This window comes from Trichoplax adhaerens, genomic scaffold (genome assembly GCF_000150275.1).
Source record: "Trichoplax adhaerens TRIADscaffold_1 genomic scaffold, whole genome shotgun sequence".
Lineage (NCBI taxonomy): Eukaryota > Metazoa > Placozoa > Uniplacotomia > Trichoplacea > Trichoplacidae > Trichoplax > Trichoplax adhaerens.
Window position 1 is genome coordinate 7,450,991 of NW_002060943.1, and position 18,846 is coordinate 7,469,836.

At 33.9% G+C, this 18,846-nt stretch overlaps 1 protein-coding gene across 1 annotated transcript; it reads right to left on the bottom strand.

Moving 5' to 3' along the window:
* Positions 1-222: 222 nt before the first annotated feature.
* Positions 223-17,286, bottom strand: TRIADDRAFT_49700 (uncharacterized protein; the record flags this gene model as incomplete). The annotated part of the gene is made up of 24 exons (XM_002108746.1): positions 223-297; positions 7,635-7,681; positions 7,801-7,902; positions 8,023-8,086; positions 8,187-8,255; positions 8,378-8,419; positions 8,651-8,821; positions 8,870-9,043; positions 9,129-9,187; positions 9,270-9,367; positions 9,505-9,617; positions 9,746-9,794; positions 9,886-9,920; positions 10,076-10,174; positions 10,317-10,364; positions 10,462-10,530; positions 10,637-10,670; positions 11,286-11,290; positions 11,410-11,494; positions 11,664-11,725; positions 12,703-12,781; positions 13,289-13,374; positions 16,488-16,582; positions 17,220-17,286. The coding sequence occupies 24 exons, from the start codon at positions 17,284-17,286 to the stop codon at positions 223-225; spliced, it is 1,827 nt and encodes a 608-aa protein (XP_002108782.1).
* Between the last annotated feature and the right edge of the window lie 1,560 nt (positions 17,287-18,846).

Genomic DNA, 18,846 nt, shown 5'->3' on the forward strand with positions numbered 1-18,846 from the left:
ATGATAGTGCATTTTTATTGATCTTGAATGAATCAACGGTACTCATAATTAAGGTATTCTAAATATGAGTGGTAGATCTTTAGAAGTCTGTGAAGCATTTATGATAGACATTCCAAACACTAAGCTAAATATTCTTGTTTGCAAGGTGCATTTTAATGGATGTTGAATGAATCAACTGTATTTATATTACTCTAGTAATCAGGCATAGTAATATTGTTATTTTTAATGTAGCCAATCGTCGTAATAGTGCAATGATAGCTTCTGCGAACTGGGATTGAGCTCGGTTGCAAAGCTACTCTGTCTGTGATGCCTGTATGCTGACTGTGCTCTGAGTTATATAGCAGAAGAGAAAAAATTTGTCGTTGACCAAAGCACGGACTAATAAAAAATAGTCCATAGTCAAGGCAGGAACTACTAAGATTGTCCGGACATGAAGTGTCCTTTCAGTGCCTTTAGCCTTTGACTCAATGACACCGGCAACTCTCCTTTGAGAGCCTGCAGTTTCTTAGTAGTTCCTTAATTAATTATCATTACTGGTGAAATCAGTGGAAATTCAAGGGAATATAGTCCGATTTGAAGTTAATCGAGTCTATCGCATCAATATGATTTGATAATGAATTAGTTACTATGGAAATCTGCGTGGACCGGAAACGAAAACAGAGTATAGACTGCTTAGTGTGACACTCTGATGCCTGTTTTAACTATGTGATCATATACGAGGACTGTCTTTTATATAGAAATTTTTGTCCTTATGTCCCACTCCCATCCTGTCTCATGTTTACTAGAATATCCTCTCATCAACCTGTCAAGATAATAAGGTAACATAGTAGTCAGTCAGTAATCGATTGGAGAACTGGCCGATCAAATACAAATAGTGTTGTACTTTCATAGTTAATATTCTAAGCTATTAATCCAATCATGTAATAAGGAAGTACGGCAGTGTTGTGGCTAGTTGAATAATAACGGATTACTGTAGACACATTGCTAATGATTTAGAATATAGTCAGACAGTAGGCCTAGTGTATACGCAATGTATAGCGGCAGAAGAGATTTTGGAGGGTACTGTTAACTTTGTAAGCTTGCATGATAGCAATGTATGAACTGGAGCACGACATAAGACATTTTGCTTTCAATGCTTCAGTATTTTGGGTAAATTCAATGACTCTCACGCTGGCAATATTGAAGAACTTGTTTATCACTACAGTAGGCCATTTAAAAAGGAATGAGACAGATCTGTGCTATCAACACAATCATATAATAAGGAAGTGCGGCATTATTATGACCAGTCGCATAAGAGCGGACTACAGTTAACTGTCGACGCATTGCTGATGATTTGGAATATATTCAGAAGAGATTTGCAGGGGTACTATTAACCTTCTAAGCTTGCATAATAGCAGCGTATGAACTGGAGTAGGACAAGGCTGCAGTCAAAACATTTTGCTTGCCATAGTTTAGTGTTTTAGGCAAAAATGAAGGACTTTCACGCTGGCAATATTGAATGACTTGTTCATCACTACAATAGACCATTCAATAATGAGTGCAATAGACCTGTGTAAAAGTTTTCACAAAGTTTTGCTATAACAGTAATAATAGCCTACAGTAGAGTGATTCTCGACTAGTTTGTGAGATGATGGGCAAGTAGGGAGAGAAAAATCCTTATGCTATGTCCATTGTATTACGTGAATTGTAGATGTATATATATATATATATAATGATTAGCGGTAGTGGCACCGAGGGGCTTTCCGGGTCTTTCTCCATTTTTTTTTTGAATGGAAAGAGAAAAGGTTTCCTACAACACAACGACCGCTCCTACAAAATGCCGTCCCCAAAACTGCAATAAACGCTCATGAGAAAACTTTTGCCGTAGACCTTTAACCACTATTATCCCTTGATATATTTTGATTTGTTGGCATAACTATCAACGCCATTTTATATACACCTTGGAGCTTTTCTTGCTCAACTATTTTGATCCTTGAGGTAAGGGCCCCCACCTACAAAATGCCGTCCCCAAAACTGCAATAAACACTCATGAGAAAACTTTTGCCGTAGACCTTTAACCACTATTATCCCTTGATATATTTTGATTTGTTGGCATAACTATCAACGCCATTTTATATACACCTTGGAGCTTTTCTTGTTCAACTATTTTGATCCTTGAGCTAAGGGCCCCACCCTTCGTTGACAAGACTGATCAACACCTCCTTGGAATAGAGTGACCAGTACAGGAGTTAAACTGTTAGTCTAAGCAGTGTATCGATTGGGAGAATATGTTCTTGTATGACAGCCCACTGCGGGACTCGCTATGCCTACAGTATACAGTCCTTTTCACTGGTGTACACACCGTACTTGGTACAGTAAGAAGCTTCCGTCCGTCGGATTTGCTGGCATCAGCAACGAAAGTCCAACGTCGGCCATTCCACTGTTGGGCTGCTTGCTGTGCATTTTTGTTAGTGGATTTATTATTTATTTATAGCTTTTCTCTCTCTATTACTGCAGTGTTATCCACTTGAATAGCTCATTACAGTTATAACAGTCTTGTTGATGTGCTTCATCATAAGCTGTGAAAGACTGTTTGTATTCTATTTGCAGTGAGGATTGTACACCTTCATAAGCTTGTCGGAGTTAGTTAGCTAACGTTGGTACGCAAACATCAATCTATTTTCCATAGTTATTCCTATTGTATTTGGATTGGTCTACGTTAATTGGCCTATCGATCTCTGTGGTCGCTAACTCGTCGTGATAGTTTGGCATCCATTTTTTTTTCCAATTCCTGATGACAATCAATTGAGATCCAATAGCATCAATCTAAAGCTGTAGAAAGTTCTTATAGTTTTCTTCTTTCTTCTACCCCTTCCTCCCCCTCCTCCTGGTCTATCGGTTGGCGTAGTAGAAGAGTAGAATCATCTTTCAAAACTGTTGTGACTTGGTGGACTCTTGACCGACTTGTTATTAATTACCCAAGTCATATTGGCTAGCATTTCAAGACATTGGTTTCCACTAGCTACCAGTGTATTTCTATCGGCCAACACTCATCCACTGTCTGAATCAAAATCCTTCAGCGAATAATAAGGTCAATAACGGCTGGCAGCGTTAGTATACTTTCTCGATCAAATCAATGGAATGGTTAGGCTTAGGGTAAGTTGAAAACGATTTGAAGCATTCAATGTTGATCACGGCTTCCAACTTTACCGTCTGTAGTAGAATCGATCGAACAATGTGTGTATAGACTACAAGATTTACTTCTAGTGATGGAGTAGGGCTAAATTTTACTTTAGAAAGATAGAAATCAATTTAATTTTAATTGAGATATTACCACCATCGAGACAATATTACACCAACAATATACAGTACAAATAATAGTAGAAAACTAGGCTGTTTACATACTAAAGGATCAGTTAACTAGAGACAGAGAGTTAGCCAATTTTTCCTCCTTTCTTCCTTTGGACTCCATTGACTATCGTCAACATCGGTTTGTTTTCACCTTCATCGTTCAACATAACGACCATCTAATCGACATCAACATTCTTTTATGTATAGGAAAGGGAAAAAGAAAGCTGTAGTTGAAGAGAAAAAAGCTTACTTGGATAGTAAATTCCTCCATCATAAGATTGTCGACTTCGATTTTGTTCATGGTGTTAAATTACCACCAGGCGTCGATTTAAACGAATGGCTGGCAACTCATGGTAAATACCATCCATACTTTCTTGTCAATAGTCGAGTACAACTTAACCTGTCTAAAGTGCACTTATCCAACATCTGCATTTTGCTATAAACTCTCTTTTCTTCAATTTTATCGGTACTTTCTATACTTTGCCAATAGAACGATTGATTCTCTTTGGCTTGATTGATCTGACTTTTGAACTATGTCATTATTGTATAATCGCTTAACCTACAGTAAGATACCCTGCAGATATTTTCCTTCTTTTTTTTCCGCTTGATGTCGTCATGGTCATACAGTAGGTGCTGTCGTAATGATTGATTGTCTAGATAAAAATATCGACCATTTCTACCGACAAACTATTGCAAAAGTGTATCGTGACATCGACAACGCTAATACTTATTTTGACCATGGATAGGGCAACATTCAACCGCTACTTTACACCCTAAAAATCTCACATTTTCATCAGTGATACTCGATTAGAAACTATGTCATCATTACGCCTAGATAGGGCTTTATACGCTAAATTTTAGTAGGATAGCTTTACTTTGTTGATGGATTAATAGGCGTAGTCGACGTTGCTGAGTTTAAAAAGATCAAGCTGCTATGGAGAAAAAATGATAATACTAATCATTCTTTATACTTGTTAATGATGTAATTATAGCTGTCAACTTTTTCAAGAATATTAACTTGATCTTTGGCACTGTCAACGAACAGTGTACAACCGCTAACTGCCCGATCATGAACGCTGGTGCTACGTAAGTTCAATTAACTCTTGTTAATTTCATGGTGAAATACAATACTAGACTTGTGCGATAGGACGAGTAATTTTTGCTGTTATGTTCTATAGCTTATAGCTACAAGAATAAAATTACTGTAGTACCTTTGGTACCTTTAGCGAATGCACTACTCAAAGCTGCACATATTTTGGGCATTCTTTATCATCAAGCTCATCAGTACTAATTTTTTTTTGTTGTGGGGCTTTTAATCTCATACTTCCCCCGACGATAATTGTACGCTAGATATCCATCCTATAGTGTTCTAATAAAAGAGAAAGACTTTTCTTGTACCATTGGTCTTAGGACAAAATGTCAACTATTAAATACCTCGCTTTCATTTAGATTGATTTGTATTACATCAAATCCATTCTATTCGTAGATTTGATACCTTTTATTGAACATAGACTCTACTAGTAGAGGAAAAATAATCTACTGGAGGTGTTAAAGAAACGATTGTTTTCATCTATTACTGTACTTTGTTCTACGCGTATAACTTAACTACTGGTTTCATATTGTTCACCATCTATCCTTATCCGATTATCATCAATAAATAATAAGAATGTATTAAATAATATTTACTATTAGTAGACAAATGTGATGACGATAAATGATTACGACATAAAGTTATTGTTTAGTCATAATTTCTTCGATATTGGCATTTTTTTTCTTCTAGTCAATACAATTGGTATGATGATAAAAATAAGAAAATTAAATTGTCAGCACCTCAGTACATTGATACTGTGATGTCATTTATCGAAAAACAAGTTAATGATGAAGAAATTTTCTCAACTAAATATGGTATGTTCACTACGATTGGATAGATAGCAATATATAAGTTAATAGCGGAGTATATTGAGAGAATTGTTTGATGTAATCCATTGCTAATATACTTGTTATCGATTGCAATACTTTAATGCTTATAATAGATAAAATTGAGTGATCAAAAATGATGACGAGAATAAAGTAGGATACTCTTCTATTCCTTTGGCTGTAGTAGACGTCATTATTAAGGTCATCAACTACGATAAAAAAGCGTTTGAATGCTACAATAATTAACCTTAGGCGAAGATGACCGTTGCCATTGGATTATACAGTCTCATTGAGTGAATGTTTTTACACTAAAATATGTTTGTCGTCATTATCGGTAACCGTTGTATAGAAATCTAGTAGAGTATGGAGTAACCTAGATATAGAATCAATTTTGCATTAACATTTCTAAAATAATGTGTATACTGTCGATCAGCAATAGCACACAGTACCGTAGCAGAAAACAGACTAATTATAATCATTTATATCATTTCACTGTGTCAATGTCATAAGATATTAAGTAATTACATTGATTATTACTTCAGCTCGATTAATTTGTATCTTAATATGGCTTATTGCATAGTATATGGAGGAGAAAAATGTTCTAAGTAATGACCTTGATTGAGTATGCTCGATTGCATAATATTGCTAGAACAATAGTTAGAATACATCAATACAACAATGAATATACCATCAAGCCTTAGACGATAATCTGTCCGAGTGTATAATATATACATCTATGATCATATCGTATTTTGAATAACTTTTCAACGCTGCCGAGCCCCTTGATATAGTACTAATACGTACATTAGTTCATTTTCGGATCTTAACTGTCAACGAAGGTATTATTACTTTCACGATTTATCCTACATACAAATTTTATATCCACGTATATCGACGCACATACAGTACGCAAATTGCGATGGTAAATTCCGATACTGTAAACTATAGTACTGTATATTGATACGCGAATAATGTCAACTCGTATTCGTGTTGTCTAGTTATAGGTATCGCTAAGCATCATGATATCAGACAATCACTGGTTTTAATCTACCATACTAGTAGTTGATAGGGACAAGACATAACACTATTTAAATGAATTGTAATGCATACTGCATTAAACTTATGTTATAAATTGAATTAGCCAATGTAAATCTTTATTCTTAATTAAATAGTACTAATTATTTTTTCGCTCCTCCTTTATATACTATTTCTAGGCACAGAATTTCCTTCTTGCTTTCAAAATATTATTAAGAAAATTTTTAAAATATTATTTCATGTTATCGCACATATCTATCACTCACATTTTCAAACTATAATTGATCTCGAAGAGAGTACACATCTAAATGCATTACTCTTACATTATGTACTATTTGCTAGAGAGTTTAACTTATTAGATGAAAAGGAGACGAGTCCACTAGATGATTTAATACAAATGCTAAAAGCAACAACTTAATTGCATACCCATGCAACGGATAGTAGAATATAGACTTTGTCAATAAAAATTTTTTACACTACTGTATAGAAGATTGCAAAGTTGATATACACAACAGCACGGTTATATTTCTTGCTACTTTTAAAATCGATCACTGTCATTGTTATAGATAGACTCCATTTATTGTTATAGGAACTTTACAAAAAATTTTATGTCATATCAGATTGTGTAATAAAAACACAGTCAAATGTCTTACACGTATACATATTTACATTGACGGACGGACTTTTCTTTCTATTCAACAAAAAATTAAACACTGTCTAAAATGAGTGAAAGACCAAATAAGCTAAAGATATTGGTTATAAAAGTGAAAGTTGTTGAGTATAATGCAATTTGTTGTTTTTCTTCTCGGGTAGCAAAAAGTGCATGTGTACGATCTGACGTACTGTTAATTAAGATTCTGATTGCAGTAGAACTTCGAATTCGCTAGCTTAAACAAATTAGTATAGTCATATGGTTTCGGCTAAGAACATTTTCACTGCCAAAGGTAATTTAAAAATAGCCAATGAAAAAATTCACTTCACAATTGTAGCATGTTCTAAATTTCCTAATATTGGCCTATTAAAGAATGCTTGTGCCAAAGTTTATCATTAATTATAGTTAGGGAACGAGGTAGTATACTCTATACATTTTTCATGTAATACTCGCATAACCTAGTGACTAATTGAAGTTGTCCGCAAAAGAACATTAAGAAAATCTATCCATTAACTTTATAGATTGTAAGATGCATTCAAAGCTTAAAATTTTATACGAATAATAACTAAGATGATAAAACACCACATAAATGGATATCACACTAAAGAAATCTTTAAAAGTCTCCATCATCGCTGTCACTATCTGATAGATTCATATGTTTCACAACGCCAGCTGCTGCGGAGCGTGGAAGAAGCAATACCTTCTGAATATTATCGGCAATCTTTTTAAATCGTCTTTTTTGCCCAGCTAATTTTGAAGAAAACAATTGCACCATGTGTAAGTTTCAACTCGATCCACTACTGTATAATTATAATAAGCGCTCAACCTATATAGTTCATTACTAAAATTGCACACTAATCACTTACATGTCAATAACTTCATTGTAACCGTATAGTAGAGACTATCTGAATTCGTTTTGGAGCTCTCAATGTTGATCATAAACTTTAGCGGTTTAGATTGGAATACGGCTATAATAAATTGACAACAAGGCCACTTTTAGTTAATTACAAAAGTAACTTGGGATTTGTCAACATCTTTTATTACATCTAGGTAATATTTATCTCTTACAAAAAGTTAAAGAAACTTACATGATTTTTTAATTTCTGCGATAATTTGAGTCGCTGAAGTAACCTGATGAGTAAGATCCTTCATCTATTCAAGAAATTGACGAAATCATCAATGTCAATTTACGTCAAATTCTATGTTTAAATCGTAGTTAGGTAATAGTTAAAGATAAATTCTAATGTCTAACCGAGAGCAAGGCTTGTATCAAGTCTGCTTTTATCATAGAGATGTTTTTATCCTTGATTATGACGAAAACCTATCAATGTAAATTTTTAAATGTAAGAATAGATATTCAATGCTATATATATTAATATAAAAGAATCACCATATTATCATTAAATAAAAATGAAATAAAACGAAATAAATTCTTGTATTTACATCATCAGAATCGATGTTGCCAACTAACTGACTAAACCACGACTTTTTCACCGCAGTTCTAAATTGTTATATGAGGTAAAAATGTATTTAGTATAAATCTACTATAATCACTGTATCAAGAATATATTTAAGTTTACTCGGGTGAATCCGGAGCTATGGTGGGTGTAGAATCATCATTTCCAGGTTCAGTGACTGTTGATAAAGAGAATTACGATGGATAAAAAGTATTGAGCTTAGTTCATGAACTGGTTACTATTTTAGGATCAATGATACCATACCAATCATCTTCCTTCTGTGGAATCTAGGTGTACCAATGATAGATTTCTTAATATTAGATATTTTTGACTTCCATTGCGGACTCTGGCCATTCGTTCCATCATCTTTAGCCGGAGTTCCCGGGCGACCATTATCATCGTCGCTGCTAAGGTCAATCTGGCTAATTCTCTTAGGAGTATTATCCACTTTGATATCTCTTTTATTGGTATATGGCACATTAAGAGGTTGAGGAGATCCAGCTCTATTAATATAAACAAGATTAGTATTCCTTATCTTAAATATAATCCAATATCGTCGTGTGATGTCTATAAAATTAAGTTGCCTTACGAAGACACAGTAACTGATCGAGGTCTTGTGATAGGCGGTGTATCGGTAAGTTTTCTGATGGGCCTATTATTGTTAATTTCGTTATAATTCAGGCTTAAAACAAAGACAGGACTATTGACAGTTATATCAATCTTTAATAGCACTCCACTAACCTTGGAGACTGACGAGGAGAGTTAAATGAATCTACTCGCTTACGCGGTGGATCAGCTTTAGAAAAGTAGTAGAAGCATAAAATTTACAATTATACATTAAAAGATTCGAGTTAAATCAAACATAATAATTCTCTTACAGATATCCAAATCAAAGAAAGGATCAACATCGTTCACTGCTGGCTTGCGAAGTTTACGATCAAGTAAAAGGTAATAAACAACTTTTTGCGTATTGTGACTGCAAAATGAAACAGAAAATTTTGTACCAATAGGTCAAATATAGGACTGATTAATTAGCTACAAGCAAAGTTAGTACTGTATAGGGTATAATAGTTGTATACGCGTACGCTAAGGATAATGATAATTATTACTTACTGTGGGTCTAAAAGCTTCTTCTTCAAGTCATCCTTATCTTTAAAGCATCCCAAACTTGTCATTGAATCGAATACATCAAGATCGATCATAGATTCAGAAGAAATCATCTCTGTCTGTAATATTTAATTGTAATCATTAATTTGAATTGCTATTAAAAATCGTAATGAGATTGTATCATGATATTTCCCATGAAGATTGCGTTGGCCAAATATTATATCAAGGAAACTCCAGAGTATATTACCTGGACTACATCTTGCATTGGTGCTTCTAATTCCACCTCTCCGCAGTAGCTATATATTGTATATGCAGTACATCAATGACATAATCGTAAGATGTTGGTTAAAAATAAAATTTTAACAATTTAGTAAGAGAGATACTAACTCTTTCATCCATGGATGTTTATAAACATCTGCAATCTAATAATAACAGAATGAAATAAATGAATCAATTGTTGGCAAAATAATCTATAAGTTCTATTATTATAAGCGATCTTGCCAGAAGAAATCAATTATAGAAAGATTACAGTAACATTAAACTTTCGACAACAATAGAGATTTACAGTCCTCTATACCGAATATCTTTTTTCTGGATCTTTCTCTATCATGCGTTTCAATAAATCTTGACATTCGCTGGGCACAAAATCAGGAATGCTAAAGTTGCCTTTTTTGACCTTTATTAAAAAGGCAAACTGTTAGAATTGTTCACCTGACTATGTACACTAAATTATATAATTATCGATTAAAATATTGTTATTACTTCGCGTTTTAAATTTACTAAAGACTGTAGCAGAAGTAAAGTATCTGCATATTAACCTTGTCTAATAGCCTTCTAAGATTTTCATCATCAAATGGTAATGATCCCTAAATGATTAGAAATTGCATATGCAATTCGATGAGATGGATCTTATTTCGGTATGCGAATAAAGATAAAATGAAAAAAAAACAATGTAAATCTTACGACTAATAAAGCGAAAAGAATAACACCAGCACTCCAGACGTCAGCTTTGCGACCATCGTACTTTTCTCCCTAGAAAGTAAAGTAAAATACGCTATCAATTATGATATCTATTCTCTGATAGCTAATAATTAATAGGAACCATTTTATTTATGAACACAGTGCAAAATAAGCTTACCCTAATGATTTCTGGGCACACATAATGAGGAGAACTGTGTATGTTGTTCAGTAGGGTATCATATCGATTGAAGAGAGTAACAAAAATCAATAAAAAACTAACGATGTCTAATCTGGGTGCTTATTCAGTGCTCATAAATTGATTTAGTAAGGACTGATCCAATTAAAGAGCAATTAATATTCTCTTCAGTCTATCAGAATACTTACTATATATAACTGATTATGATTTAAGCTCAAGCTTCAAAATAGTATACAAACAACACATCGAAACCTTTATATTTTACCTAAATGACTTATGATAGATTAAAGGCTATCCAGTCGATGACTAGTTATCGCAAAAATATTTTATCGCGTACTGACTATAATATACATAATATAATATACATTATATTTTTCACTTCTGATAAGGTTTACGATAATGTAATTATCAGATCCTCTAGCAAGTAGAGCTGAACTATGAGTAGGTATCCAGGTCTACATGCATTACTGTTTGATATTGCCATACATACCCACAGCTAGTTTCCAACATTGCGTCCTCAACCTATAAACGTAGTAAAAAAGGGATTAGACCATGAAGTATATTTTAATAAACAATAATCGATAAATTTAATCTATAATAAGTAGTTGGAGTAGTAAATAAGACAACTAACATTTTCTATTTATTAATACAACAAATAGTATAGAACAAATATGCAGTGAAATGTTAGTATCACTTGAGTTGACGACTACAGTGGAAATAAATTATTGAAAATTCGTCGCGTTTGTTGTCAATACCTGTAAAGAGGCCATGCCAAAATCAGCAACTTTGATATTCATTTTACCATCCAGCAACAAATTTTCAGGTTTCAAATCGCGATGGCTTAAGATATCCGCAAAAAGCATTAACATTAATGGTAGTATTTTCGGTGCATCAATTAGGAACAGTTTTCATTTTAAAATGTATATAGTGTTAAAAATTGATTTAAGATGATTGATTACTAGGAGTAAAGAAAGAATATGATACGTTTAGATTATGATATTATCATTACCAAATGCAGTGACTCTGGCAAAAATCTAAAGCAGAAATGATTTGCCTGAAATATTTCCTAGCCTATAATCAAGTAAAATGATCAATGATTTTATTATATGTGATAGATATTTCATTAATGTTACGTTTGGTAACTATTTTATTTTGGTGGTTATTGTTCCATTGTACTATTTTTTATTGATCTTGATAAATTTATAACAAAATTGTGATCAGAACTCAAGCAAAAAATAAAATCAATATGCTCCATTTTAATAGAATAGTTAAAATAGTGCCAAATAGCTTGTTATATAGCAATTACAGGCTTATAATACTTTACTGTGAGATACATGATTTCTACTTTTCTAGTAAACAGTATTTAATATCGTTATAATTGAATCAGATATTTTTTTTAGCGATTTAAAGAACAATAAAGTGTAGTACTATAACCAAAACTACACCCTGACATTAAATAGTCATATTTAAAAATCATTATTGGTAGCAGTTCAGAAGGTAGGCGATTATTTTAGTATATTGATGACTATGTAGTCTATAACTGGATGACAGTCAATCTATAAGTATTCAAGAATCCATTTTCAAGAAAATAATAGGAACTACATTACTCTATCACGAAGTGATACATTCAATTAGAATATCCTTGATAAAGCTAAAATTTTATTTTTATACAATTTATACTACAACTTGGAAGATGATTGTAGACAGAACATAAAAAAAGAATACTAGTAGGGGAATGCCTTTGAAAAAGGCGGAAAATACTGTATAAAGGTATGGTAGATTATATGCAAGTTGACAAGGTTATTTCTTTCATAGTACTGATAGAATGCGTATAAATATTTGATGATGATGATGGTCTCATCATGTCAATTCCGTTATACAGTATTTCGCGTTCAATCATTACATTATAGTTACTGTATTACTGTGATACAGTTGTTCAGTATCTAATGCTTTACGTTTATTTTTGAAATCACTCTAAAGAATGTGAAGAGATGATGAATAGACAAGCAATGAAGAAAATCATTTTACTTCTAGGCATAACAATGTACCTCCTTAGGCGACAAGCGACCTTTTTTGACTAAATAATCGAAAAGTTCTCCACCACTGACATGTTCCAGAACTAAGTAACTAAAATACAATTGAATTACAAGTTCTCAGTAAGATAGAATATATATTAGTACAAGCATTCCTAAATCCTAGTTGTTAACAAATGGGAATAGAATGAAAAATAAAACGAAGATATTATCCATAATCCTATCTATACTCAAAATTACTGTAAAATAATTTATAGGAACAATTGATTTCTAGCTGAAATAACCATATAAAAAATGGGGGTTTTTATACTATGCTATCACATATTGATCAAAAAAGAAAGCCTCATCAATGACGATAGAAAGGATCAAAGATAAGAAAAAAAGAATGAAAACATAAAAAAGCAGGCAAAAAGAAGCATCTAGAGGATAAATCTAGAAAAATTCAATGTCGATATTAAATAGGAAAAGAATTGAAAGAATTTTGATGAAAATAAAGACTACAGTCAATATTACTACATGAAATAAGATGAGTTGTTTCTAGAGTACCAGTCATAAGATAAATTAGTAGTCATCAATCTATCCGATCAGTAAAAATACTTACAGCATTTTTTTATTTTCGTATACATCAAATAATCCCAAAACGTGTGGATGCTCAATCAATTTCATGATCGTAATTTCTCTTTCAACCTAAATTAAACGAAATCAAGCATGTATTTGACTTAAATGATAGCAATAGCTAGTAAATAATTTATCAAAAGAAATTATTGATTAGAGAGAATTAACTGTCTTTCCCTAACATCACTAACATAGTTTCGACAATTCTTTTTATGCAAGCTTTAAGTAGACTAATAAAATAAGTGAAATTAGAGTCTGCATGACTTGAAAACGGTGGACATCTCCACTAGATGCATCGGTGTTGGATAGTGTACGCTTTGTACATTAGAATAGAGATAAAATTCAATTTTATATCCTTTGACAAGGCTTCAATAGTGTTGGGAAAGATACAGTAGTCTACTACTATAAATTGAGAGATTTGTCATCAGTTTATGTTATGCTTTTTACTTGAATATGTGAGAATAGAGGCAAGTATTAAGAATATTGTTGAATAGCGGATCAATTCTAGTTATTGATTTGGTGAAGATTGTAAAAATAAATGATATACATATAATTAATACAATATCTTCTTATATCGTTACCAACCCAAAGAAATCATATCAAAATTTATCCTACAATCATAAAATTTGAAAGGATTATTAACTTAATAATCAATTGATACCAGGGAGTCATTATTGATGGCGATTTTTCATTCTTTACTCCACTTTTCATCTCTCTCGCAGAGTGACTGTATTCATTTTATGTTCACTGTGGCGAGTTAGTTGTGATCAAAAATACTTTGTGATCTGATTCGATCCAGGTATTGTAGGTTAGTATGTACAGTAGGAGTGTTTCAAATATCACACCTACTCGAATTTCGCATATACAGTTAGTATTTAGCTCAATAACAATAATGTAGCTATGAAAGCTAGAAGAAAGCCATCAACAAACTAGTCTTTACTCTATCGTTGTGAAATTATTCTTGATTCATCTTGTAGATTATAATTACTTTGATATCATTTATAGTACGATAAAGCTAAAAGAAAGCCATCAACAAACTAGTCTTTACTCTATCGTTGTGAAATTATTCTTGATTCATCTTGTAGATTATAACTACTTTGATATCATTTATAGTACGATAAAGCGTTTGTGAAAATAGATTCAATTTGATTTAGCTAACGTCTCATATTGGATTGGGCCTATTTTAAAAAAAATTCAATTTAGACTTGTAAATGGAAAGTTTTCATTCTCGATTTTACTTTCTTACGAATACGCCTACAGCTCGCATAATAACGACAGGTACTATAACTATTCATCATGATTTGCTGGCTATAAGTGGTTATGTCGACAAGATTGTAGAGTAGCAAGGAATATGAATTGGCTGGATTATAACGCGGATAGGATAAATAATTTTTCAACATTAGCACATTTCGTGTAGCTCCAGGGACGCGTACAACTTACGACGATTCAGGGGGGTGGAGGATAGTTAATACGTAATGCGTTATCGATTTGTGGATAGGATAACTAATTTTTCAACATTAGCACACTTCGTGTAGCTCCAGGGACGCGTACAACTTACGACGATTCAGGGGAGGTGGAGGATCGTTAATACTTAATGTGCTATCGATTTATGCTAAAGCATATACTCCTATAGTAGAAAATCGCAGCCGGTTATAGTAGACAGTAATCCTGTTTGCATTTCTGATACAATAGATTATAATTCAGACTTTGGCATGCACATACACACACACACAAAATAGAACTAATGGCATGTGGAAAAGATTTGTATGTAGCCAGTCAATAGCAAGCCCCATAGCAATGAAGAAGATTGGCTATAAATTAATTCCATTATGTAGGATTGCTGTCGTGAAGGCGATCACATCGTTAGCAAGATTGCATAAATGTTGTAATTCGTGTAAATACGCGGGTTGTTCTAACAAGCCTTTCAAGGCAAAAGAATAATAGATTACAATTAATTAATTGGTGTTGTTATCAATTTAAAAAATATACAGTATAGGTTCGAGTGGAAAGATTGAGGAATAATTAGAAGGCTAGAATAACATGGAGTATGCCGTTGGAATGGTGTAAACTAACGCTTTACACGGACATCTCTCTATTGACACGATGTAAAGGTGCTAAAGATAAATTAACAGTCTTGAATGTTGATGTCGCTAACATCAAGGTTATGGGTAGAAAATCACTCGTAAATTTATTATTTCTCACAATCGATTCTCATTCGTATTCATTCAGCCATCAATGTAAAATATCGATTTAGTCTGTGATCTATCCCTTTTTCTTTCCTACTCGTGTTTTACTCCATGACTACAGGGCTGTACATTGGAAATCAAAGGGGCCATATTGTCGACTTTAAATTGTGTTATTGACGACTGCACAAAAGAGCAAGTCGTTACTGCCACGATGGAAAACTTTTCTCCCGCTCTCAATATCAGTTTATGAATGGATCGAAAAACTGATCGATAGTATTGCATTACACTAGTCGATAAGCGTAAGACTTATATGGAGAAAAGAGAAAATGATAGCATCAATAAATAAAAAAAAATACCTGCATATCAAAAAGATAAAGAAAAAATAATTTCAATGTGGATGATGATACTGTTTATACTTGTATTATAATGAGTATGCAACTGCTGCTTGACATATTCTAATATACTGTAAATCATGACGATGACAATATTATGAAGGGATTCAAAATAGGCCAATTCGCTTCAAATTGTCTATTAAAAGAAGAGAAGAGTGGATTCTCGTAGGATCGATCACTAGTGATGAGCACTCGATCAAATACAGTTAGCGATGGATAAAAGAAATGTATTCATCTAGATCGTTCTTGATCTATATATATACAACGCGTTGAATCAATGACTGGCAAATGATGGATGCTTTGAAAAGGAGCGAGTAAAAGAATCATGTAGACGAAAGGTATTTTATCCAACAAACAATTCAATTTAACCTAATTATGCCTTTAGGCCAATACTGGACTTGTCATGAGATTGGACGATTTTGCATTGCTAGCAATGGATATCAATGAAATGGGCGTCTGATTGCGATCAAGGCAAGAAATAGAGTGCAAGTTTGTGCCAGGATATCACGTTATTCTGGATGGTATCATTGACGCTTAATCTCTTTTTGCTACTACTGCCTAGCATGACCGTCATCATTATCATTGAAATGCAAATGTTCCAACTAACCTTAGATAACAAAGATTTACTCAGTTTATCACGACAGATAATCTTGATAGCCACTTTTTTACGAGTTTGACAGTGAATTCCTAGCTTGACTAAACCTAAAGCATCCAAAATATGGGCCAAGAAAAAAAAAATTGCCAGAAATGCATGTTAGTATACAAGTTGGAATTGATCCACAGCAATTAGGCATGGCTCGCAAACGATCAAGTAACATGTTTTGACTGCTATAGTGAAAAATAATTATCCATCGTTCTTTTACCAGGCTATTGAATGCTGCTTTCAAGCGTATGTTATTCAGTGTTGAAACGATTAACAAGTTTACGTAGACGCTGGTTATCGGTCATTTTTTATTATGATTGTGATCCTCATATTGTAGTGTAAGCGCGTTACGACTAATGTGGATTATTGGACGGACTGTGATACCTGTTCATTCTACTGGTAGGATAAACTAGCCAGCCTTGTCCAATCTATCTTTTTATTGTCTACCTCTATAATCATGATGTTTGACGACAGTGAGATAACCGACTGAAATGATTATGGTGGAGACTATCGCTACAATACAGTTATGTCCATTTTGTAGTGTGGACACCCGATTGGCTTGCTGGTGATGATCATGCTATTAATGATAAGGAAATGGATTCCTTGTCTACACGTCGATACGTGAAGGATAAACTAGTGACGATAGATGATTGATTTGCAGTAGTTTAGTTTAACACAATGGCAATGGTAATTTACCTGTTTGGCCTTTACCAAGGGTTCTTTCCAATATATAAGGCCCGACAAACTGATGTTCATCGGCCATTTTTTTTTTTTTCCCCTCAATCCTGGAGCTTTCTTCTCAACACCGCGTACTCACAATGAATCAAATAAAGCAACGCTTGGATTGCCAATGGAAGGAATGAGACTGGTACTAGTATTGTATCAAGCAAGAATGGATATCAATCCAGTAAGACGATAACGATCCACTGGTCAATTAATGAATGGAAGAATTGCAATCTTGGCACCTCGATGAGCCTGCGATGGATACTGTAGACGATCTGTAAAATAAAAATAAGACACAACCAAGCTCAACGAGGATAATCTCTCTCTCTCTCTCTTTACTGATTGACAGAGTGCTATCTAATAACGAGTATTAGATAGTATACAAACAGCTTGTCGCTGATAGGTACAATTTCTACTCGGCCAGTCAATCAAACCGAGTGGAGTGCAGCTACAGACTACAGTACAGTACAGTACAGTACGATCATTGGACTGCCAGTACTAAGTACTGTAATCTCCTCGATACGGTATGGTGCGGTGCGGTGCGGTACGCCATCGATCGATTGCTGTGTCATGCAACCGCTGGCTGACGCTATAGTAATCGACTTGTAGAGTGTACAGTACTCGCACTGTACACTCTACAGTATCCAAAAAACAAAACACTGTACTGTACTGATCTTATTCGTCAAGTCAGTCTAGACCTGTCAGAGGTAAGCCTTCAGACACGGTCAATAGCCGAGAGCTTGCTCAATGCTTATGGCTGAAAATGGACTAAATGACTGTACTGCGATTTTTGTCCTCTCGTAACGCGTCATAAAATTTTGCACTTTGCAGTTCACAAGGTCGCCCCGTTGGCCGCAATCCACGACTGTGCTTTACAAAACATGGTCCAGCGCTATACTGTGTAGCCCAAATGAATTGGTGCATCTTGAATACTACTACAGTATACTGTACAGTACAGTACTACAAGAGCTCTACAGTGTACAGTATGTTATCTACAGTACTGCCGAGTCCAAACGATACTGTACAAGAAGCAGACAGTGACGTAGGCAGTGACGTTCATGCTCGACGTACTGTACAGTACTACTATGCTACTGTCAGACTCGATACAGTAGGCAGGCTAAAAGTAGAAGGAAAAGAATCGAACCCCCATCACAACGAGTCGATAAAATACAGCATACTGCTATACCTGACTCGATATCACTCGTAGATAGGACATATCCACATCGCGAGGGTTCGGTTAATGTAACGAGAGGACATCGATCATTCACCGTCTTCAATTGCAAGTCTGGATCAATCGAATATACTGTACTAGACGAGGATATTGCACAATGCAAGTCCAAAAATGACTACCCTATGCCCAAATGCCTAAAGCCATATCATTTGTAATGTAAGTTACGTTAATTTACCCTCAATGATTCAATCAGAAAAGGAAAGATAATGGATAGGACTGGATAAAATGTTGACAAAACTATGACTTGGAAAATGGCAACTTTGTCTGACACCATTTACGTATAAATTACTGCACAGCATTAATAAATAACAATAATATCCTGATCAATAAAAGACATGAATAATATAGCATGATAATAGCCCATGTAAA